This window comes from Pyrus communis, chromosome 15 (genome assembly GCF_041283825.1).
Source record: "Pyrus communis isolate YQ-2024b chromosome 15, ASM4128382v1, whole genome shotgun sequence".
Taxonomy (NCBI): Eukaryota; Viridiplantae; Streptophyta; class Magnoliopsida; order Rosales; family Rosaceae; genus Pyrus; species Pyrus communis.
This window is the reverse complement of record NC_142579.1, coordinates 27,671,612-27,694,675: the sequence shown is the minus strand read 5'-3', so window position 1 is coordinate 27,694,675 and position 23,064 is coordinate 27,671,612. Positions and strand designations below refer to the sequence as shown.

At 36.8% G+C, this 23,064-nt stretch overlaps 5 protein-coding genes across 7 annotated transcripts; 2 read left to right on the top strand and 3 right to left on the bottom strand.

The window, feature by feature from the left end:
• Positions 1-74: 74 nt before the first annotated feature.
• LOC137744325 (uncharacterized) lies at positions 75-3,627 on the bottom strand. Its single transcript, XM_068484165.2, has 4 exons — positions 3,516-3,627; positions 1,101-2,539; positions 505-769; positions 75-412 (listed from the first exon to the last, which is right to left on the bottom strand). Exons 2-4 carry the CDS (start codon positions 1,222-1,224, stop codon positions 193-195), a joined length of 609 nt encoding a protein of 202 aa, XP_068340266.1. The 5' UTR covers positions 1,225-2,539; positions 3,516-3,627; the 3' UTR covers positions 75-192.
• On the bottom strand, positions 3,085-4,510 carry LOC137744315 (uncharacterized). The gene is made up of 2 exons (XM_068484158.2): positions 4,126-4,510; positions 3,085-3,974 (listed from the first exon to the last, which is right to left on the bottom strand). Exons 1-2 carry the CDS (start codon positions 4,508-4,510, stop codon positions 3,814-3,816), a joined length of 546 nt encoding a protein of 181 aa, XP_068340259.2. The 3' UTR covers positions 3,085-3,813.
• A 1,332-nt stretch (positions 4,511-5,842) lies between these two features.
• On the top strand, positions 5,843-8,345 carry LOC137714893 (thiosulfate sulfurtransferase 16, chloroplastic). Its single transcript, XM_068454052.2, has 6 exons — positions 5,843-6,188; positions 6,480-6,590; positions 6,753-6,826; positions 7,396-7,466; positions 7,579-7,632; positions 8,211-8,345. Exons 1-6 carry the CDS (start codon positions 6,025-6,027, stop codon positions 8,283-8,285), a joined length of 549 nt encoding a protein of 182 aa, XP_068310153.2. The 5' UTR covers positions 5,843-6,024; the 3' UTR covers positions 8,286-8,345.
• A 697-nt stretch (positions 8,346-9,042) lies between these two features.
• Positions 9,043-9,810, top strand: LOC137749329 (protein IQ-DOMAIN 8). The gene is made up of 2 exons (XM_068489430.2): positions 9,043-9,418; positions 9,523-9,810. The coding sequence occupies exons 1-2, from the start codon at positions 9,161-9,163 to the stop codon at positions 9,706-9,708; spliced, it is 444 nt and encodes a 147-aa protein (XP_068345531.2). The 5' UTR covers positions 9,043-9,160; the 3' UTR covers positions 9,709-9,810.
• A 49-nt stretch (positions 9,811-9,859) lies between these two features.
• Positions 9,860-15,727, bottom strand: LOC137749314 (serine/threonine-protein kinase STY17). 3 transcript variants are annotated; one of them, XM_068489409.2, is made up of 16 exons: positions 15,235-15,727; positions 14,794-14,908; positions 14,384-14,484; positions 14,136-14,255; positions 13,558-13,612; positions 12,612-12,722; positions 12,476-12,526; positions 12,057-12,232; positions 11,875-11,982; positions 11,711-11,784; positions 11,273-11,448; positions 11,004-11,099; positions 10,674-10,754; positions 10,491-10,544; positions 10,276-10,410; positions 9,860-10,198 (listed from the first exon to the last, which is right to left on the bottom strand). In XM_068489409.2, the coding sequence occupies exons 1-16, from the start codon at positions 15,429-15,431 to the stop codon at positions 10,127-10,129; spliced, it is 1,722 nt and encodes a 573-aa protein (XP_068345510.2). In that variant the 5' UTR covers positions 15,432-15,727; the 3' UTR covers positions 9,860-10,126. The 3 variants fall into 3 exon arrangements, with proteins under 3 accessions (XP_068345510.2, XP_088541845.1, XP_068345520.2); XM_088685719.1 differs by having other exon boundaries at positions 11,750-11,784; positions 15,235-15,715; XM_068489419.2 differs by lacking the exon at positions 12,612-12,722 and having other exon boundaries at positions 15,235-15,715.
• Positions 15,728-23,064: the final 7,337 nt, after the last annotated feature.

Below are 23,064 nucleotides of genomic sequence, written 5' to 3'. Positions count from 1 at the left end.
GAGTGATGATCGATGGACCAATTTGGCTTTAGTTGTTAATTTTTCAATTTTATTATAATTTAACAGACCAAAAATTGAAAATTTGGATTTATATATATTATCTAAATACAACCACATTTATCCTAATCAACCACTAAATTGTAACAAAGCGAGAAGAACAAAAAAAAACTACTTCTCAATTATTACGACTAGCTAAGAGATGCATCTCATGGAGTACGTCGACACAGGCGAATCAACCGCGGGTGCATCGTACACCCTCGGATGATCGCTCTCCAATCCGTAGTCCATCATCGGACGGTGCTCCAAGTCCTCGTCATGATCGTACACGAAATCAGGCACCTCAATCTCGCTCCTCCTCACGTGCTCCCACAAATAATCGAGCCTGCTCACGTACCTTAGCTTTCCGTATACCCTGCGCCGCACCACAAGCGCACGTTAGTACAAATGACAGGAAAAATGCTTGCATGCGCCTTTTCCGTTCAAGTAAATCAATCAATTATTTACCCGTCGGTGAAAAAGAAGCGGCCGAAGGTGGCGAGAAAGAGGCGGGCCTGGAGGCCGGGGTGGAGGAAATACACGGCTTCGAGATTCCGGCGGACGGCGATCGGGATGGCGTCGTAGATTGATCGGACGGCTGAGATTCCGGGGAAGTTCTCGCACCTTTGAGCTCCGGTGTGCACGTACAGCACAGCGAACGGCTTTTTCTCGATCTCTGGGAATATTCTCTCCTCCAAATACTTCCGCAGAGCCTCAACGCTCACAATTCGAGCTAAATAATACAAAATTAAAATTAAAAATCAGATAATCAGAAAACTAAAATAAATTAAGGATAAATTGTTGATTACGAAGAATGATTAAGAATCTGTTTGGGAATAATCTTTTGAAATGCTGAAAGCGCTTTGAAATTGACAGAAAACGTTATAGGTCACAAAAGCACTTTCTGGAGAAGCACGGGCTTCTTCAAAAAGCACTTCCAGGATCGCTTGAACTTTTGATAAAAAAAAAGTCAATGGTATTTTTAATAAAATCATTCCTAGCACAAGCGCTCTGAAAGAGAAGTGCTTTCTACAAAAAGCAATCTCAGAAGATCCATAAAATACCTGGAAAGAATTTGCCGATGATGCGAAGGACGGTGCGGCCGCGTTTGTCACGACCCCTGATCCTGAAGATGTCGAGCTTCTCGATGAGTTCCTGCTGCTCGGAATCGGAGATTGGAGTATGCATTTCTTTCTGTTTAGTATTACTTTCTTGTTGCCTGTTTGGATGGCGAGAAAGTGAGGGGAATTGTGACAGAATTTTGAAGTGGGAAGGGAGGATGAGGGGGTCAATGGCGTTGGATGAGAGAGAATTATGTAGCCGACGACAAGCGGTATTATTTCGTGACTGGCTCAGGAATTAAGGGGGCGAATGGAATATTCGGACGGATCTTCCGTTATTGGAGGTATCTGGGTGTCTGATTGCTGAGTTGGCGTTCTGTTGATTAAATTAGGGTTTGGATAGAATGGACGGGCAATTTTAGTGGAGGGTGGGTCCAAAGATAGAAGGAGGGGAGGAGAAAAAGTCTTACAAGGGTTGAACTAGTAAAGAGTGTTTATGGCATGGGCATGTGGTCAAGCCTTAATCTACTTGGCTAATTAAGGAAAAATAATGCTAATTTGGTATTTGGGATTGTGGTATGGCATGCGTGGAGGTTGATTTTAATGGTTGATGCATATGAGGGTCGTGATCATTAATAATTAGATAAAATAAAAATTAATTTGGTGCTACGCGACGTTAATGTTGGATATTTTTAGGCTCATCCGAAGGTGCCAGCCTAGAAAGAAACCACGAAGAGCCCAAGGCAAAGTCAAAGACCATGGGAGACCAAGAAGCCCAAGGTCCAAAGGGCTTGGAAAGGAACACGTCCGAGTGCTGAAGGGCTTGTCGAACACTGACCAACCGACCAGGGTATACGAAAGGTTTGTCAACCGTTAAGAGCACATGGGCAGACTAACAATTTTATGACACAAATCTCTAAGGGAATGTCTACTCATACATCAAACAAGCCACTTAGCGACCCAAATTCAACAGCAGGTACCTAGGATTGAAACGAAAAGTGAGTCGGAATGCGCTCAGAGAGGTTGAGTTCGACAATCGAGGCACATCGAAGGCTTAGTCCACTTTACAATGTGAATGCGTGTTATCTTAACTGGACACCCATCACTTCACTATCAAATGTCTGGATGGCAGGTGACGAGATGTTAGTAAGCTAGTCTATGTAGTCAGCAGATTGAATGCCAAGTAAGAAGGACCCAAGCTGAAGGTTTCATTGAGGGCCTATATAAAGGGGTAAAAACCTCCAATAAGGGGTGAGACCAAAAAGGAGGGAGAGAATTGATGTATTAGTTGAGAGTTGTTTTCCAGTCTTGCAGTTAATAGAATTTGTGCAATACAGTGGATGTAACCCAATTTTTAGAGGTGAACCACTTACATTTATGTGTCAATTTCATTACAGTCCACATCCCAAGCCCACCAAGGCTTTAGTATGTAGTTTGTTAACCTGCAAATTTTGAGCGTTAACACATGAATAAGACACGTGTTGATGCATGTGAAACCTTTCAACATTAATAATCATGATGAAAGAATGCTTAATTGGCAATTTGAGTAGCATTAACATCAAGATGACAAGCAACAGACTAGTCGTTGGTGTATCAAACAGTCAAGATCAATTTACACGTGTAAAAGTGACCATAACATTTGTTTAGTAACATTTTTTTTTAATTTTTTTTTTACAGAGGTTTGGTACCTTCCGAAGCATACATGATCCCATCCAATGGGATTTCTCTCTTTATATTCGCCTCGTTGACTAATAAGAGTTAAAAGTTAACTTAGCATTTTGAAAAGGAGTAGGATTCTCACAGCTCTTAATTTCTTTCTTCTTCCATCCCCTCTTATTTAAACAGTTACGATTAAGCCACGTCAACATCTTATATTGGAATTTTTTTTTTTTTTTTTTTTGGGGTAGAAAGGTAAGGAAAAAAGAGAAACAGAAAACAGATATTAATTTCATCTACATAAATAGCCAAGTTGGCAACATCTATAGACTCAACACAAAAGACTACACAGTGAAAGAATGATCTATTCATATCAATGACCATTGAATTCCCATTACGGTGAATTCCTTAAACATAAAGTAACAAAAGTGAAGAAAATAGAATATAAAGGAAACCACAGCTACCTTGATGCTGCGAGCATCAAACCTTCCATACATTATTTATGATTTACTCTTTACTGTTATGAAAATCGTTGTAACACTTAAGTTTATCCGTCTCCAATGTTTCCTACCACTCTGACTGCCATTCTTATTAACATATATTTCTATTTCCTCCTCTATCAAATTAGCTAGACAGGCAGCCTCATAATACAAGAAGATTGAGCTTCAAAGCAGAATACGAGTTCCGTTAATCACCCATGAAACTAACACATCCATGAAACCGAAAAGCTAAAAAAATAAAAATATGAGTTAGGTTAATCACCTTGAGGGCACAGGTGGAAGAGCACTATATGACCTGTTGAGAGTCACAACCACCAAGCTAGCTATACAAAACAGCAAACCCACTTCCTTCTGTACTTTTTCTAACCCAAAATCCTAAATTTCAATAAACCCAAATACTAAATCACTGCCATTAACATCAAATCAAAGAGAACAGAAAAGAACAATATCCAAAAGCTCAACTTTAAAGTAATGAAAAACAAGGTGAAAGAGAGCAAAGCGGATAACAAGCAATACGAGCAAGAAGCTCCTGAAAACTTTGTGCCAAGAATGTACAAAAATCAAGCGCTAGCCGCTGCCATGGAAGTTGAAGTCCCAAGCAATACTAAGCGAGCATTAGATTCATCAATTCCAAAAGGCAACTTCTTTGCAGTCAAAAGCTGCACAACCAGAGTAGCAACTAACCCATAAGCAACTATTCCGATAAGCGGAAGAGGAACACCTGGGAAAGCCAAAAGGGATTTTTATCAAACACCTTGCGTGCAATGCAATTCATTTCCAATCCACAAAAACCCAATCGAAATTTTCACTTTTTCTTGTTTTGGGTGATCAAAAATTTGAATTGGTTTCAGATATGGAGTTAAGGGGAGTACCAAAAACGACAGCGTAATCGCTGCTGAGAATGTCGCCGCAGCTGCCGCTGCCGCCGCCGCCGCTGGTGAGGCAGAATGCATTGGAATTTGTGAGCTTGAGATAAGTCAAGTACGTCGTCTCGAGAAACCCAACGCCTCCAAGCCCTGCATAGAGTTTGTAGGTCAAGTCACTCGAAGAAGACGGAGTCAACGACGCCGTTTCTGATTCCGAGTCGTCGGCGTTTTGATTTGGTTCTGTAGACGAGCATGTTATGGGAAGAAGCAGAGATCTCTGACCACAATTCAGAGATTTATGGAGGAGCGGGAATCTTCCATGGGTCGACGGAGACCGGCGCAACGACGAGAACGGCGGAGATGTTAGGCTCGCGAACGCCAAAGTCGCCATTTCTGCTCTCACATTCCACCTGAAAAATCAACGCGGTGACTAATCTGGGCTGGCTGGGCCCAAGTAACTTCTCTATGGTCCAACCCAAATTTCCCAACGGTCTATTTTGGCGGGGTGATGAAACGGTTTGGGGTTTACTGTTTATATTTGTGGGAAGCCTTTAATCCCAATTATTTTTTTAAATTTTTTATTTAAAAAACAGAGATTAGTTGTTAGATCCACGTGACATCAAACTTTAATGATTCGAACAATCTGTTTTTTAAAATCATGTTATTTTCATCATAGAAGAAGATTTCTCGAGATAATAAGCAACAGAGGTACAAAATCACTATTTGTATGTTTGTCTATCTCTATCTCTCACTAATTGACCTAATTACGTGACGAGAGAATAGAGAATGAATACAGTACTGGCTATCCAAGAATCTCCCCACCATAGAATGTACATTTTAAAAATGTTTTTTGTCAGACAATCAAAACATGTGAACTATCTAGTTAGGCAAAAGAAAATGATAAATAAATACTTCTATTTAACTATGATCATCATATTGAATAAATCTAATAAAAGGGACGGAGATAATTAAATAAGAGTGTATGTGATTATCATGTTTCTTACAATATTGAAATTTGTACGTAAAATGTTATGGATTCATGAAAAGTATAATTGCCACAATGTTAATGAGTTCTTCTATCAACCATCTCTTAGTTTTATAATATCTCTCTTTCCAAAGTTACAAGAAGTCATAGATGTGTATTCTTAGATGTTTATACAAAATTTAAATAGTCAATCATTTTAATACCAATAGTCTGGGTTATTTAGTTTAGGGATGAAAATATACTTGAGCAATTAGTGTTCACTTTAGGGAAACTTTTAGGGGCGGAGTTGCCTATAGCCTAAGGGGACTTTTAGGGGTAGAGTTGCTCTAAATGATGTGTCACTAATAAAAAATAAACATGTTAATCAACACTTAAGTGATAATTCAATTAACTTCCATATCGCTTAGTTTACAAAACTTGATTTACAAATTTAATCTCCCTAACATTTGTCAGGATTAATCTCAAGGGTAATGCTAGGATGACCAAAATTATAAACGAAATGATATGTCACCAATAGAAAATAAGCACGTTAATTAACGCTTAAGTAATAATCCAATCATCAACAATCACATCATTTAATTTAAAAATTTTAATCTCTTTAGTATTATCCTAATAACTTCCAAAACACTAAAGAATCTTGTCAGCAGTCTCATCCACCCGGTGTACATACATGTAAAGAGCTAAGGTTGAAACTTATCCATGCAAAAGTATGTGTGCCTCATTTTTGGGTCTATCTGAATACCAAAACAACAGCAAGACTTAAATAATTAGAAATATGATGGCGATTTCTCTGACAGCACACCCCCATTGATCCTCCCTCACAACCAATTTCCAATATTTTTCTGATAAAACAGCAAACCCTCACACGCTGCATTGCAATCTGCAGATCTCAGATACCAAAAACCTAAATAATTAGAAATATGATGGCGGTTTCGTCTGTGTCATCCTCCTCTTGCTTTACTAGCTCTGCTGCAATTCAACATCCTTCACTTCTTTCTCACAAAAATCTCATCCACAAATCTTCGTTTTCTCTAAACGGGAAGAGATTTGGCACTGGACTCCAAAACAACAACTTCAACTTCTGGTAAGTAGAAGAAGAAAAAAAAAAAAGAACCCCAACAAAACTAGAAAAATAAAATTATTTTTAATTATGTAAGTATAATATTGTTAGGTAACAAATTTCAGACTTGTGCTTTCTCGCACCCCTCGTCCTTTGTTTATGTCTCTTGATTCTTCTTTGATTATTCGATCCAAATGCGAGAAAAAAATGGATGACGCGAGTGCATGGGGAGAAAAAGGGGAGTAGGAAAATCATTACTTCCAGATTGTTGTTGTCGTTTTTCACTAACTGGATCTTATTTGGTAACTGGGAAAGTGTGAAAGCTTATCAGAAAAGGAATTTGGAGGCTGTTGGAGTTCCAACTTCCGTGCCAGTTCGTGTGGCTCACGAGCTTCTTCAAGCTGGACACAAATATTTGGATGTCAGGTAACTTCTCTGTTTTCTTTTTAAGCCTATTTATTTATTTATTTTTGTATTAAGTTAAGCACTCTGTTAATCGTTGATTAACATTTTGTTTAACTGTTCTTGTTTTTGAGTAAATTTTATTTTATTTTATTTTATTTATTTATTTATTTATTTTTTGTGTAGGACTCCTGAGGAGTTTAGTGCAGGGCATGCACCTGGGGCCGTTAACATCCCTTACTTGTACAAAGTTGGCTCAGGTTCAGTTTTTTCTCCATTCCCGACCCCTTTTTCCTCCACTATTTTGTTAAATGATTTTTCAGAATTATAATCACCAAAAGGAGTGGCTCAAGAACCACATTTTATTAAACAACTGCAGAAAAATTAATTAACATTGTTTTTTCTTGCCCTAGTTGAGTAACATTGAAAATTTGCAATCTTCGTTGCAAAAAAAAAAAAAAAAAAAAAAAAAAAAAAAAAAAAAATCTGAATTGTGCTTTGGAATCCTTTAGACCGTCGTATATGACTGTTGCATCCAATACATTCTCATCTAGCCGTAATTTTAACAACGGATTTAGTAGGAAAATTCACAGTTTTTGTGTCTTTTTATTACTGTTTGAAATTGAACCATAGGGTTCCTCTCATATTTAGGCAAAAAATTTGGTCCTACTATAAATTGTAGTGACATTATGGTGAGAAAAGTTTATTTTTATTTTTCGAACTAGAACGATCAGGGAATTCGAATAAAGATGTTGTTTGACAAGGTTTGGCATGTTTTGTGTTATAATGGTATAGTAAAACATTTTGGCAATGTTGTTGTTCTATGCAGGGATATCAAGGAACCCAGAATTTCTAAAAGAAGTGTCATCACATTTCAGAAAACATGATGAGATTATAGTTGTGAGTCCAATTACTCAAAATGTTTTACTCCTAATTTCATCTTCTTTTTGCTTTCAATAGTTTTTTGTAAATTTCTGTCGCGGTTAAGCGTTTATCTTATGCCTTTCCACAGGGATGCCAGCTTGGGAAAAGGTCGATGATGGCTGCAACTGATCTTGTAGCTGCTGTAAGCACATTACCCTTACTTACCTTTCAATGCTTTTTTACTTAATCTCTAAGTAAGTGGTTGATGAAGACGAAAAATATGCATCGCATTTTGGTTGAACGTCATTGTCAAATAGGTTGCACAACTTGTATGGCGGATTAAAATTCCGAAAAGAATTTATCCAAAGCCAGAATGTGTGTTTTAGACATGTTTTGTTTCAGTAATCGGTACTTAACGTTAGTAAGAAACACTTCGAGGATCCAATTGTGGAAGGAGAAAGAAAAACCCTTGCCTATCAATTGTTAACGTCGGTGAAATAACAGCTCGATCCAATTGTTAATGTTGGTGGAAAAATAGCTCAAGAATCAAGTTAGAAGGCAAAAACCCTCAACTATCAATTAAACTAATAATCGGTGCAATCTTTGTTCGGGCAACCAGGTCCTTTTCCTTATTCAAAACGGTGCTTTAAGTGTTTTTGGCTACGAAGGGGAGTTACAAGGGACTTATCTGCGAAGAGTCCCCTTGGAATTGGTATCCTTGCAATCAAAGAATTGATAAAAAACTGACCAGAGCTTTGTTCTTTGATCTTCTTTTTGCAGGGTTTCACTGGCATTACAGATATAGCTGGTGGGTATGCTGTTTGGACACAGACTGGACTTCCAACAGAGATATGAACTCTGATTGTTTCTTGCCAAAGGGAGGGAGAGAGAGAGAGAGAGAGAGAGAGAGAGAGAGAGGTGTGGGGGGGTGGGGGGTGGGGGGGGTTTACTTTGGAAGCAAAGGATATGGTGCAGGAAAAATAAAAACACAGATAAAGTGGCAGTAGAGCCCTGCAGAAGCATAGAAACTTGGTTCCAAAGAATATTATTGTAAAAATGTGGCAACAGAAAAAATCATGTGAAAGCAAAATTAGTAAATAAATTAAGCTATCACAACCACAAAGTTGGTATCCAATATTATAGTCGCTTACTAATCGACGCTCTATTAAACTGAAACTATTTTAGTTCTTGACTTTTAAAAGCGTTGTTTACCATAATTTATATTTAAATTATTCTAATTCTTGACTTTTAGTTTTACTTATATATATTGTATATGAAATAAAAAAAAGATATATTCGTGTCACGTTAAAATCAATACTCTTAACAAAAAAAAAAAAAAAAAAAAAAAACAAAAATTGTTTGTAGTTCATCTGATTCTCATCCTTTTTATCCTTCACCATTTATGATTTCTCCCGTTTCGTTTTAAGTAAACATGTCATAAAACTCGAACCAATCTTGAAGCTCGAAAAATCGACATGTCGTTTCCTAATTGAAAAAAGTGGAGGTTGCATTTTATTAGTTTTCAACCTTTTATTTATGTGGTTGAGACTTCAGTGTAGAATTCATCCCACCACGTTCTCCGTCTCAGACAAGCAGAAACCATCTCTCTCTCAACATGGTGGCCACATCTCCTTCCTTCACGTCACCGTTTCAATTTGCTTTTAAGTGGAAAATGCCCCAACAAAACTCTCACACTTGTTAGATATCAATACACAAAACTATACAAGAACATGGGAACTACTCGCAAGTGGTTCAGAACAATCCGAAGAAAGTTAGTCGGATCATCCAACAGAGATATCGTCGTCGTCTACACCAACACCACCCCGAGCACTCACAATGAATCAGCCCCCCGGTACGAAAAAATCGACTGCATTGCTTCGTCATCATCGTCATTCGTTGCTTCGTCACCTTCGGCATTCGAAAGGAGAATTTTCACCAAGGAAGACATTGCAGCCATCAGACTCCAAGCCTTTTTCAGGGGACACCTTGTACATTACCCCAACTTGTTCCTTTTTTTTTTTTTTTTTTTTTTTTTATACGCCAAGTTTTGCTTTGGTGGATGATATTTGTGATGATTTGAACAATTTGACAGGCCAGGCAAGCGTTTCGAGCACTGAGGAGCCTGGTGAAGCTGCAGGCGTTGGTTCGTGGGGTGTGCGTGCGGAAACAGGCACGTATAGCTCTGTATTGCATGCACTCGATGGTCCGATTGCAGGTCAAGGTTCGTGCACGCCAGCTCCTCAGCGGGTCTACTGACGGCAGATCCATCGCAGGTTAAACAGTGTTTGCTGAACAAGTCTAGTGATGTATGATTTTAAGAATTTGTAACAACGATTTGGCAAGTCAAAGAACTTCCTAGTAAATGGATGTGTAATTTTAAGTTCAAATTCGCCCGGAAAGTTCCTGCAGTTCAATGTCAACAAATAATATTCTCAATGTCAAACAAAAAATATAATACCATACCATAAGGTAGTTAACATTATCTGTCAATGACGGGCTCATTAATATTTACTGTTAACCAGCCGGCCGGACTGAATTAGTAGATGAAAATTCGAGTCTCCGAAGATAAGACCACCAGAAAAACACAAACAAACTACAAAAGAACAACTGTGTGATTGGAAAAATCTGTACAATGCAAAAAGTATGTGCAATGAAAATGGTCATGTGCAAGATCAGATTTCTCTCATCAACTGTTCTCAGTGATTGCCCCATCTAAGTGCCGAGAAAAAACCACCAGATCTGTGTCGATCTTCTCCCTCATTTCCAACCTGTGTTGAGATTATAGGATTTAATCATTTGAATATGTTTAACGGCCCAGAAGCTTTATGGTTGGGCAAGAAAGTACCTCTTTGGCCAAATTCTGCAGGATTTGTACAATATCGGAGAAGGGGGGCCTTTGAGTTGGGTCTTGTTGCCAGCATCTCTCAAGCAGTTCGGCGAATCTTGGGTGAGTGGTCTTGGGAATTGTAGGTCGTAAGCTCTGAATGCCGTGCCAAATAAAAGTTAATCCATAAGAATATCATGTGGTAGAGTTAGCCAAATTAGAAATTGGGTAAGTACCTTTTGCACCACACCTACTGCTGCTTGTAACGGTGTCAAGGATGAGTAGGGGAGCTGGTAAATACACCATAAAGATGACCGTGAGTTTTGAAATTAATGCCGTCATCAACTGACGCACTGAATAGCAAAGGCAGAAGCAAGCATAGTAACACAAACTTCTTGCAAAGAAAAGTAAGCACTTACTTGTCCAGTTAGAAGCTCCCACAGAACTATTCCAAAACTGAAAACATCTGCTTTGTGATCATATGGTTTGTGTTCGATGACCTTCACAAGACCATGGTAAAAAGAAGCTGAGAGATAGGTTACGTTAAATGAAGTCAGCACAAACTACCAACCAACTTAATTACTGTTGAACCCGATGATAGCAGGCCAAAAAGGCCCCATGATAGCTCTAACTCCCCTTGGGGGTAAAAGTTTAGTGGGATTGAGTTGAACCCCATGAATAATTAAACTATGAATTGTATCACTTTAAACAAAGTAGGATTTAAAGTAGATGTCCAAGGAGATTACTACCTCAGGAGCCATCCAGCGGTATGTACCAGTTTCAGCTGTCATCACTCCAGATTGAATCTGCACTCTGGCAACCCCAAAATCAGCAACCTTAACGACCTGCACAGGAAGGATATACGATTCTAAACATTAAAAATCCGCAAACATGTTAAGAAAGAATAGTTAATTGAGACACAAAATTTTGTTTGAATTTTTATCTATATAAATGCAAAGGGAAAACATGTGTGGCTGACAAATGAATTGTTGATTGAATAGTCATGAATTCCACGTACTTCGTGTTCATCCATAAGAAGATTGGCAGTCTTAAGATCCCTGTGGATTATATTATTTTGGTGCAAATAGTTCATTCCCTTGGAAACGTCAATTGCTACTTTGAGTAGAGACGGAAGCTTAAACACACCCTTGTGCTTATGCAGAAAATCGTACACACTTCCTTTGGACATAAACTCTGATAAGCAGGAACATGAGCATCAAAAGGTGGTCATCAGTGAATTCAAAATGCACTATATTTCTTAAAATAAAAATTCATAACTGTTGACAATCAATGTCACTGTTTTCTTCTAGTTGTAACCAATTAGACATGGTATAACAAAGATGAAAGTATGGCAGCCATCCATAGCAATCATGACTACGAAATAAGATAGATGCGCCCATGAGAATCATTAATATATATATATATATATATTATAGACACACACTCTAAGAGATACCTGTCACAATGCATAGGTTTGGAGGTCGTGTACATGCACCTATAAACTGCACAACATTCTTGTGCCGAATCTTCCTGCCAAATCTCATGATATCAAGAAGTTTAGAAAGCTGCACAGAAAATGACAACTGCCATCAACAAGTATAAGCAGGTATATGGGTGAACCTCAATATATAAACTTCCTGTGAAAAATCCCTCAGCATCTCTGCATTGACACGCTCAGGTTTGAGAACTTTTATGGCAACTTCCTGAGTACAATATGTCCCTCTGTACCTGAAAGAAGTTGGAAACAGCATATCAAATAAGAACCTGCATAAAATCCAACACAGATTCAAAATGTAACTTACAGATCACCGAAAGACCCAGATCCAACTTTGTTCTCAAATTTCAGCTGCTTTGTATCAATCTCCCAGACATCTGTTCCATCAGTTGGTATTTCTATGCTACTGGGGAAGGACTCATTCCTTGTTTGATTGTCCTCACCAATAGCCGCGATTGGATGTTGTTTTGACCAAGATTGATCCTAAAATACGAAATCACAGTAAATTGTATGATCAGATGGGAGCAATGAACCCAAATTTTCTGCATGATGGTAGGTGGTATCCAGTTTTCATGAGACAAAAACAAGGATTCACCAGATTTTAAGAAACCAGCCCAAGTATTCCCATACCACACTAGTCTGAGTCTTATTCAAAGAATGAGACATTTTAAATTTTGTTCTACAAGATACAGCCATAAAATTAAGCAAGTCAAGGAGAAAACTTACCTTAAATTTTGAAATTTCCTTTTCTAGCACACTTTTGAGCTCCTCGGTTACCTAAGTTTTACATGCAAGAACATTTTGTTCAAAGAACAAGAAGCATGTGAATCAAATATCCATGAAGAAACATACAAACTTGTACCTCATATTTCCACCCATCAACCACAAAAACATCAAGAGAAAATCCATCAACAGTGGAGAAAGCATGAGCTTCTTGAATATTCAGTCCAATATCAGCAAGTAATGAAGTTAACTGGAAAAATAATCACTAATATGTATCATTTAGTAAGTGAGTAGGCCAAAAACTGACAGAAAGATAACATAAAATTTGCCATAGAACTGTTGAATCTTATGACAATACACAATTTAATGTTAACAACCTAGGAACTGCTCCACCAAGCATATCTCATGAAAATAGATGAGCAACTCTTGAGCTACAGAATTCCAAAATTTACTAGCTACAGGGTTAAAAATACAGAAATCAACACTCGAGCCCCTAGTTAGGTCATTCTATTACAGCATAATCTTCTAACAAAATAAAAAGCCTTTCCTACAAAAGTAAACAAAGATCGATACAAATTGGCTCTAGAAATAATCTCAGTTAAACCACAAATTGCCAGTTGCAGACAATAGCAATTGATAAAAGAATGTTAATTTTCGGAATCCATCCACCAGTAACCTATCACAGCGGAGACAGGATGAGTATGAAAACGAAGAATATGTTACTGCTTAAGATATTCTTTAAAAGATGGAACAAGGTTGAGATAAATATTACGTCAAGTTTGATCTAAAATGTGAAAGGTACAAAATGTGTAACAACAGCCACCTAATAGGATAAAAGGTTCTGCATCTAAACAGAGTTCTCATTGTATATCTAGTCCATCCAAAGGATCCAACTGTAATGCATTGGTTCTAAGTCAGTACGAAATAAATATATAAATTATAAAGGACATTCTGAAAGGAAAGTTCAAACATATCCATAGATATGAGCCTATGAACAGAATCAGATGTGCACAGCATTGAATAAAAGTTGGTAGAAATAAAAGGTCAATGGCATGCATGTGGATATATATACAGATGAGGACTACCTGACTAAGAAGTTTGGGCTTGTCAACTGTTGAAAACGTGATCTCATGCATAGGCCTACACAATTAACAACAATAATTAACAGCGACATTTACAAACAGCCAACGCAATAAATTACTACCAATATTGTGTCTGTATCCATGTTAAACAACATCAAACACTTTACTTTGTCATATAGAAGCATCTTGAGCGTAAGCCTAAATTATGTAGCCCCAGACTTCACTAGTACAAAACACTATAAACTACGCAAAGTTGACAACCAGATGGAGAGAGAGAAAAACCCGGAACAAACTAAACTGTAAACGAATTATATAGCATAGAATATTTGTAACATAATGTTAACTAAAATTCTTATTGAGCCTCAAACATATTCCACGGCATATGGGAAATTTCTCAGATTTATCATGAAGTTAAGTGGAGAAACCTTCTCTCTTTCTGTCTCTATGTATTTTGATAATTTGAAAGAGCAACAAAGTAGCAGACAACTTATCAAGCTAAACACCTCTACAAAATTAAGAGGAGAATCCATTTCTCCGTGGATGAGTAACTACTTAAGATTGGGTTCAATGTCACTTCTTACCGCGAAAAGACTGGTGTTGCACTCATAGCACTACCTCCATCTTCAACATGGTATCTATTGGCTTGAAGTGCAAGTGCGTCAAGAGTAGGAGATGAACCAAAGGTGGGAGGTGCATGAATCCTGTTGACAGACAATTCTATGATTAGCACATATAAGAGTAAAGTACAAAATGCAGAGTGAGGTAATTGAATGAAAAACAAGGATGAAGAATACAAGTAACTGATATAAAACTATACAATGTGACATACCCTTGTCTGTTAGAATAATTGAAAGAACTTTGTGCATCTTCTTTCATCGAAGAATCTGAATGGACAGAATCAACAGAATTTCCATTGAAGACAGGATAAACCTGCATAAAAAAACGATTTTCATGATTAGCAAGTAGTCATGCATCGTAGCCTAAGGTAATTACATTGATTTTAATAGGTACTTCTAAGTCTTCAACTCAAGACTAGACAACTATACTCGGCAACAAAAGTTGGACGAACGGTTTCCACTAGAAAAGAATGCGGACCACAGTCAAACCATTATACATACACGGATAATGCAAGGATAAGGACATGCATGAACCCACACACAAGGACGGATGGCATTAGGCATCAACAGAGTCACAGCTAGCTAATATTCAAATTATTCCAAGAAATGCACTTGTGTTCACCTGCACAGAGCGAACTTCAAGGGCGGGTTGGTTAGCAGGGTCTTCTGCAAATTGCAGCAATCTCTTATGTGTTAGAACATCTTCTGCCCTCTCCACATTCACATCCAATGCATAACTACATAGAACCAGCAACAACAATTACACAATTATACAAACTTAACTTCCAAGACTTCAAGATTAATAAACTGCACCAATTCGGTATCTTTTTCTCCTACTATCACTATTTCCAGCAATACGAATTCAAAAAATTGATAAACCTAAAAATATGAATCATTTGATATTTTATACACGTATCAGTATAGATTCCAAGTTCCAACTCTTTAATTTCTTTAAACTTCCCATACTTTCTCAGCAACCAAAGAAGCAATGCCAAAACCCAAAAAGCTAATTACCGAACATACAAATCGAAATTACAAAATTCTAGGGTTAAGAGAGGAGTACCGAGCAGGTAACCGATTGAAGTGAAGCCAAAGCTGATCATCAAATCCAGGAAGATTAGCCTCCTCAAAATTAGACTCTTGTATTCGTCGGAGCACCTCGTTGTACACTTCCAACTTCTGGCGGTGGTGGCGGGGCTGCGCCTGCGACGACAGCGCCGCTCTGCTGCCGCAGCTCTCCACGTCTTCGTCTATAGCCATTGGAGAAGCTCGGGGGAAAAGCTTGCGAGAAGTGAATCAAATCAGGCTGTAGAATTATAGATTAGAGGAGAGGAATATGCAGGGGAAGAGTGAAACGGAGATTTTATAGAGAGGAGAGAGAGAGAGAGAGAGAGGAAAGAGACAGCTTGAACTGGAAAAAGGGAAAGAGTGAGAACGAGAGATTCGTTCTGGCTTTCTACTGCAGTTGGATGCATCCAACTGTTTCCGTCATGGCATTTAGACTCTAGCGACTGGGATCCACCACCTGTTGACTCATCGGCGACTTATCTATCACTGCCAGTCTGCCACTAGTTATTTAGTACTAAATAGACGAGTAACAATTATTAAATTCGATTCTCTTTAAAAATAAATTTGAACAATATTATTTTTAGCCTTATTATGAGACTTAGCTCTTATCTAACTCGTTAGTATGGATAATATCATATGTTAATATATATATATATATATATATATTTATGGATATCTCCAAAAAAAAATGTTGAATTGTTTTTTCTTTTGTTAAATTTGTTTTCTTCTTCTATTTAATTATTTCATATGTACTTATTGTTATTGTGTTAATTTTATTATCTTTCGAGGATTTATGTACTTGGAATAATGTGAAACGTTGTAAGTTTTCCATTTCACGAGCGAAAATGATTTTTTTTTTTTTTTTGTTCAAACACAAGCGAAAATGTTGAATTAAGTCATTTCACGGAAATAATTAGGAAAGTCGGAAAATTTACGATCACACTAAATGGCATCGCCGACGGTATAAGGTATCCAAGTTCCAAGTAAAAATCTGACCCTTCCAAGTTTTAACAAACACTAAAACACAAGGATTGGATTCTCTTCCTCCTCTTTTCATCACTTATCTCATATTCTTTATTTTTTCTTTCTCTTTCTATATAAAATTAATATAAGATGTTGACGTGGCTTAACCGTGAATATGAGAGAAATAAAGGAAAAAAGAGAAAAAAGAGGAGAAAATCCTACTCCATAACATATATATATGTGATTTATTTGGTGACAATATCCTATATATATGTTCTTACTCATTCAAGGCTTCGTATAGCATCAAAAGACTGCCACGTCAAATCGGACAGCCGCTAAAAGCTTCGGTGCGCACATACAAATTACCTTTGTATGTGTGTGGGGAAGAACGTGAGACGCTAATGCAAGACAACTGATGATATCAACACCCCGTAAACTTATAATTGATATGTGTCAAACACAAATAAGTTTCATAATGCACAAACAAACGACTCATATTGTCATGTACATCGCATGAACGACTAAAGATACCAAAACTCATATGCTATCAACTATGGTATTGATAGGTTCTATGGCACAAGAAGATGAGGCTCTCATGGGCCAGCCCTAGGCTGAGCACTACTCCTGCGCTGCTACATACTGCACTGCTACTTAAAGTACGCATTCCATTTTATTACCATCTGATTACTTAGCCCGCATTCCTATTTCAAGTAAGAATATTTTTGTTTACCGTTTTCAAGTGATGATAATACTCATCACTTTATTTATTATCATTAGATGAATTTAAATTTAGAAATTTTTGTAGTGGGTAGACACAAATCTTAAAATTTAAACTCATTAAACGATATAAATAAAGTGATGAATATTACAACTATCTAAGGATAGTGGGCAAAAATGCCCTAGTACTAGAAATTGAATCACCTTGGACACCCTAATGATCGTTTCTTTCCTTAAACGAAAAAGTTATATCTGAGTTTTTATGATGAATATAAGAGATTAAATTGTTCTACATATTGAATATTTTAAATTCTTATTAATCAATATTTATTTAACCACAAGGAAGTTAAAATATAATTACCTAAAGGATTGAATGTTGAGATGTTGAAATGAAACAGTTCGATAGATGACTGAAAGTGGGGGGATTACTGCAAGCAGAATACTTGTGTTTTCCTCGCTGGGAACCTATTTGTTCTCCTATTTATGATTAGATATCTTCATCTTGTGAACATTATATCGTTCAATCTCTTTATTATTATTTAAAGATCATATGTACAGAAAAATCATTCAATTTAGACATTATTTAGTTATTCATGCATGTCAAACTAATCGACGATTTTGGTAACAAATAGTATCATCATGATAAACCGTCCATTTGTTTGATGCATATGGATAGCTAAATGATCTAATAAATGCTTTTTCAGTAGATATCACCTTTAGATGACAATAAAAAAAATGAATGATTCCAATTATAATATTCGTAAAGTAAAGATACGTTAATCATAAGTGGAGAAACAAGTAGGTTCCCTATAAGGAGAAACATAAGTAGGGTAAACTGCGGTTTGACCCCCTAAACTATTACCCTAGTTGAAATTGATCTCCTGAACTATTTTTTTGGTAAATTAACCCCCTAAACTACTTAAAATAAGTCAATTAACCCTTTCTCGTTAGATTCCGTCCAATGTTCCGTCAAATTAATCTTTTTATCATCAATTCTTACTTGTCGGTTATAACCACCAATAAAATAATAACACCTGGACACATAATAATTCAAAAACTTATAGCATAATAAGAAACATAAAGAATCCAAACATTTGCATAACATACCATTTCACATTGTCATTACACATTATTATGTGTCCACAAGTTAGAATTTATTGGTGGTTATTAGTGACATGTAAGAATTAATGATAAAAATACTAATTTGCTCTTGAACTTGACAGAATAGTGGACGAAATCTAACCGATAAGGGGTCAATTGACTTATTTTAAATAGTTCAGGGGGTTAATTTACCAAAAAAATAGTTTAGGGGATCAATTTCAACTAGACTAATCATTCAGGAGGTCAAACAGTAATTTACCCAACACAAGTATTATTCTTAGTGCAATGCCTTGACAATTGAAATGTGAATAGTTAGGGGTGTATGGTTACCATATCGAAACCATAGTACCAAACTTTCGGTTTGACAAAAATTTTTACCATTACCATACCAAAATTTTAGTATACCGAAGTTTGGTATTGCCAAATAGTTTGGTTGGCATGGTATGACAATGGTAATTCCACTTTGTTTTGGGACAAAATTTGTCTTTTTTTTTAACCCAATTCAAGGGCAAAACCTTTGTTTGTACCTTTATCTCATACATTGTAGCCTAAATTCATCTATTATTCATCATTCACAATTTACACACACAATAATTCAAATGATGCATCAAGATTCATGATGAAAATTAAGCTTACAATGCAAATAGAAGTTAAAGTTTCAAACCAAATAAAAATTGGAACTAAACTTCAAAAAAATTCAAATGATGCATCAAGATTCATGATGAAAATTAAGCTTACAATGCAAATAGAAGTTAAAGTTTCAAACCAAATAAAAATTGGAACTAAACTTCAAAAAAGTAAAATTCATTGATTAATTCTTCAAGCTTGAGATGTCGAAGTTTTTGGAGGCAGCATTGAAATTGTAGAAGATTGAGCTTGTGTCAGATTTCGTTAGGTACTATTTATGTTTAATTTTAAATGATTTCTAACCGCACGATGTGTGTCATATCCCGACCCGGGACGGATCACTTCTTGGGCTCGCTCTACCACCGTAGCACGATATTGTCCACTTTGGGCTCCAACCACGCCCTCACGGTTTTGTTTTTGGGAACTCACACGAGAACTTCCCGATGGGTCACCCATCCTGGGAGTGCTTTCGCACGCTACTCGCTTAACTTCGGAGTTCCAACGGAACCCGAAGCCAGTGAGCTCCCAAAAGGCCTCGTGCTAGGAAGGGATGAGAATATACATTTAAGGATCACTCTCCTGGGTAATGTGGGATGTTACAATGTGCAATTAACGGACATGATTTTTGGATCCTCCCCAGATCCCAAGGAAAATGATCCGGCGAGGATCCTTTTCCCTAATCTAGACACGTTTAATACAAAAGTCAATACATTTTGATGGTTAAATAACATTATATTTTATTAATTGAACCATCATATTGTTACTCAGTACTACGATTTAGTAATATTCCTCTTTACAAAAAAAAATAAAAATAAACCACCATATTTGAACGAATCAAGCTGTTATGCACCCTCGTCCATGGTGGGATGACCCTACTTTGTCCTTTTATTATCTCTTATGTCTTCATTTCTTCAAATAGGGTGTAATGTCACTTATGACACAGGATTCAACGATAATATTTAGTAAGTTTTGATAAATATCGTATTGTTGTTTAAGATGTGCTCATGTCTTGCGTGAGCGTGTGATGTTGTTTATACATTAGTTGGTATAAACACGAGCAACGCGAACAAAGCTAGTGAAATTCTTATTTTTTCCAGATTAAAGTAACAAACAAAGATTTTTCCACCTAATAACTTTTTAATAGGAAACAAATTGCACCCACAATTTTGTTGTCCAACTCATTAATATGGTTTAAGTATTATCGATCGTTCTTAAGCCAATTTAACCGATTAATTGGTGCTAACTCATAATTTTTAATTTTTCAGGAATCATTAATTTCCAGCTTGAAAAAAAAAAAAATCATTATTCTAGAATTAGAAAGTCCATAACCATATAACAATAAACCTTTTGCTTAATACATCGATGTAGTGTACATATCAACGGATTTGGATTCCATTCGGATTCAAATTGTGGGGATCCTCACATTTTAACAATTCATCATGCATCGTGCGGTCAGAAATCATTTAACAATTTTTATTTAAAATTAAACACAAATAATACTTAATAAAAATTGATCGCACAATATACGATAAACGGTTATAATGTGAGGATCATTAGAATCCCAACAAAGTGGATCTGGAGAAAATCATTTTCCCATATCAACCAATCAAAACACGGAACGTGGACGACAAAACCACTAAGAATGGTCTCGATCAAAATCTCCACCGTCGGATGAAGAAAAACGTAACTACTCAAAAATAATAAAGCAATTAAGAAACCTTTTGCTATGCCAAATTATCAAAGCATTCCTGAAAAATATAAATAAATACAGAGAAAACAAATGCAGAGTCAGAGAGGAAGAGACAAGTGTTTGACATGACGAAAATCAGGGAGGCGCTTTTTGCTGGGTTTACATAAGTCTAGATGATGTGGGCTTTCATGTGTCACAGATTGAGAGAAAGCAAAACCAACAAACTGGAGTTTTTTGCTGGGTTTCTGTAAAATTGTTACAAAATATGGGAAATCTTTGCTGGGTTTACTCAGTTTTGGCTTAGGGTTAAATTATGTAAATTCCTCTTCACCATATATTCATAAAGTTTATGACTTTGGCTATGGGAAATCTTTGCTGGGTTTGGTCTGTTTTGGTTTAGGGTTAATTAGATTAAGGGGATTCTTCTGTATCATATTTCAATATTTTTGTACGTTGTTTTTTTTAAGCTTGAGAATTTGGAGACAGATTATGGGTCAATGCATATGTAAGCAAGTTAAGCGAAAGGGGCTGAGTGGTAATTCTTCGATTTGTTCTTCTGCTCGAGGCGGCGGTGGCGGTGGCGCTGGGTGTGCAGCGAGGCAAGGATGTTGGAGCATGATGCGAGAAAAAAGGTCCAGGCTCTATATTGTTAGGAGATGTGTGGTGATGCTACTTTGTTGGCACAAATATGGCAACTATTAATGAAACTTGAATTCTTTCTTCTTTTTTTTTTTTTTTGTTACCGATTTACGAAACTTCATGTTTAGGATCGAGGTCCTTTATATTGTAAATCATTCTATATAGATTATCTAAAAAATCAATTTAAAATCAAGTCGGTAAGCCAATCAATAATAGAAAATAGATAAAAGGTTAGTAATGCTTTTACGATATCCAACATTTGTTTTTATATAGTTCACTGACTAAACAATCTCACTTTTTATTAATTTTGTTTGCAAATATGATATTTATAATGTGTTTTATAATATGAACGATTCTGATTATAAATAAAAAGTTCCATAAATCGATAAGAAAACATATTGAGGAGAAACTTCTTGTCACATCCCGGCCCGAGCGGGACCACTTCCCGGGCCCGACTCCACCATAGCACGATATTGTCCGCTTTGGGCCCCGACCACGCCCTCACGGTTTTGTTTCTAGGAACTCTCACGAGAACTTCCCAGTGGGTCACCCATCATGTGATTGCTCTCGTGCGCTACTCGCTTAACTTTGGAGTTCCGATAGAACCCGAAGCTAGCGAGCTCCCAAAATGTCTCGTGCTAGGTAGAGATGGGAATATACATATAAGGATTACTTCCCTAGGCGATGTGGGGTGTCACAATGCTTTGATACCAAATTGTCACATCCCGGCCCGGCAAGACCACTTCCCGGGCCCGACTCCACCGTAGCACGATATTGTCCGCTTTAGGCCTCCAGCACACCCTCACGGTTTTGTTTCTAGGAACTTACACGAGAACTTTCCAATGGGTCACCCATCATGGGAGCGCTCTCATCCGCTACTCGCTTAACTTCAGAGTTCCCATGGAACCCGAAGTCAGTGAGCTCCCAAAAGGTCTCGTGCTAGGTAGGGATGAGAATATACATATAATGATCACTCCCGTAGATGATGTGGGATGTCACACTTCTTCTCATATATTGAGGAGTCAAATTAATTCGTAATCCTATTTTAAAATATGGCATATTTTTTGGTTGAGAAAATGATATTTTAATATATTATGAGAAATAGAATATGAATTTATGTGAAGTTGGAGTTATTGTTTTAGCTAATTTGTTTATGTCAAGTCACAAACAAAAAATCATATTGATTAGTATCGGTTACCAATTAGTGAAATATCTCGACCAATAGTAAATAAATTGCGCATAACTTTTTAGACGGTTACCAATTAGAGATTTTTTCAGAAAAAATCAAAATCAGATGTCACGTGGTGGTTTAGCTAAAGACCCATTGGTTGGGACCAGGAAGGGGTGGCCGGGGTCGTAATACACAAAGGGTGTGCGATGTTTTTGGGACTTGAGTGGGGGAGCAATTAACCTACACAGTAGAACATCTCATACTCATACCCATTATACATCTCTTTTATGTTTTGATTTTTTTATGAGTTCATGACAATATATTATTAGTTCGAAACGTTGTCATTTTAACTTCTTTTTTCATGTAAGCCCTTTTTAGGTGGATGTTTGACCCGCGACTTAATAATTTCTTCTTGTCTTGACCTATCTTAATTCTTTATCTAATCTAATTAGTGTTAGTGGGTTTCCAATATGCATAAAGATTTTCAATGCATCGAAAGTACGGTCCGGATACACTAAGTATCGTAGTATAAAAGAGAAAATTTTTTTTCCTCAAATATCTATCCATTTGCATAATAACATAGGTGTACCCTACATCTGTCAAATATACGAACCAATGAACTTTCTTTGTATTGAGCTAAGAATCTTCATTGAACAAATATCAGATATTTATTTATTTTGGTGTTCCAAGTTCCAACACAATTTACAAACAAGTATTTTAATTTTCTTAAATAATATAAAATAAGAATTTTGGAGGCTGCAACGTACGATGTAAAGTCCAAGGAGAATATACCATGGGCCATAGCTTTCTACGCTCCAGCTGATGATTACCCGCCTCCGGGGGGGGGGGGGGAAGATTTTAATTCTTTTAATAAATCTAAGGATATTTAATCAAGATTTTAAGTGATTCTTTGAAAT

Coding starts and splice junctions, on each gene's coding strand:
- LOC137744315 (XM_068484158.2), bottom strand. CDS start 4,510: ATGGCGACTTTGGCGTTCGCGAGCCTAACATCTCCGCCGTTCTCGTCG. Junction 3,975..4,125: donor CGATTACGCTGTCGTTTTTG/GTACTCCCCTTA, acceptor TGGCTTTCCCAG/GTGTTCCTCTTCCGCTTATC.
- LOC137744325 (XM_068484165.2), bottom strand. CDS start 1,224: ATGCATACTCCAATCTCCGATTCCGAGCAGCAGGAACTCATCGAGAAG. Junction 770..1,100: donor CATCGGCAAATTCTTTCCAG/GTATTTTATGGA, acceptor TGTATTATTTAG/CTCGAATTGTGAGCGTTGAG. Junction 413..504: donor CGCTTCTTTTTCACCGACGG/GTAAATAATTGA, acceptor GGTGCGGCGCAG/GGTATACGGAAAGCTAAGGT.
- LOC137749314 (XM_068489409.2), bottom strand. CDS start 15,431: ATGGCTATAGACGAAGACGTGGAGAGCTGCGGCAGCAGAGCGGCGCTG. Junction 14,485..14,793: donor TTGAAGTTCGCTCTGTGCAG/GTGAACACAAGT, acceptor TTTTTTATGCAG/GTTTATCCTGTCTTCAATGG. Junction 10,199..10,275: donor TGCAGAATTTGGCCAAAGAG/GTACTTTCTTGC, acceptor ATCTCAACACAG/GTTGGAAATGAGGGAGAAGA.
- LOC137714893 (XM_068454052.2), top strand. CDS start 6,025: ATGATGGCGGTTTCGTCTGTGTCATCCTCCTCTTGCTTTACTAGCTCT. Junction 6,189..6,479: donor AACAACAACTTCAACTTCTG/GTAAGTAGAAGA, acceptor TAACTGGGAAAG/TGTGAAAGCTTATCAGAAAA. Junction 6,827..7,395: donor CTTGTACAAAGTTGGCTCAG/GTTCAGTTTTTT, acceptor TGTTCTATGCAG/GGATATCAAGGAACCCAGAA.
- LOC137749329 (XM_068489430.2), top strand. CDS start 9,161: ATGGGAACTACTCGCAAGTGGTTCAGAACAATCCGAAGAAAGTTAGTC. Junction 9,419..9,522: donor CCTTTTTCAGGGGACACCTT/GTACATTACCCC, acceptor ACAATTTGACAG/GCCAGGCAAGCGTTTCGAGC.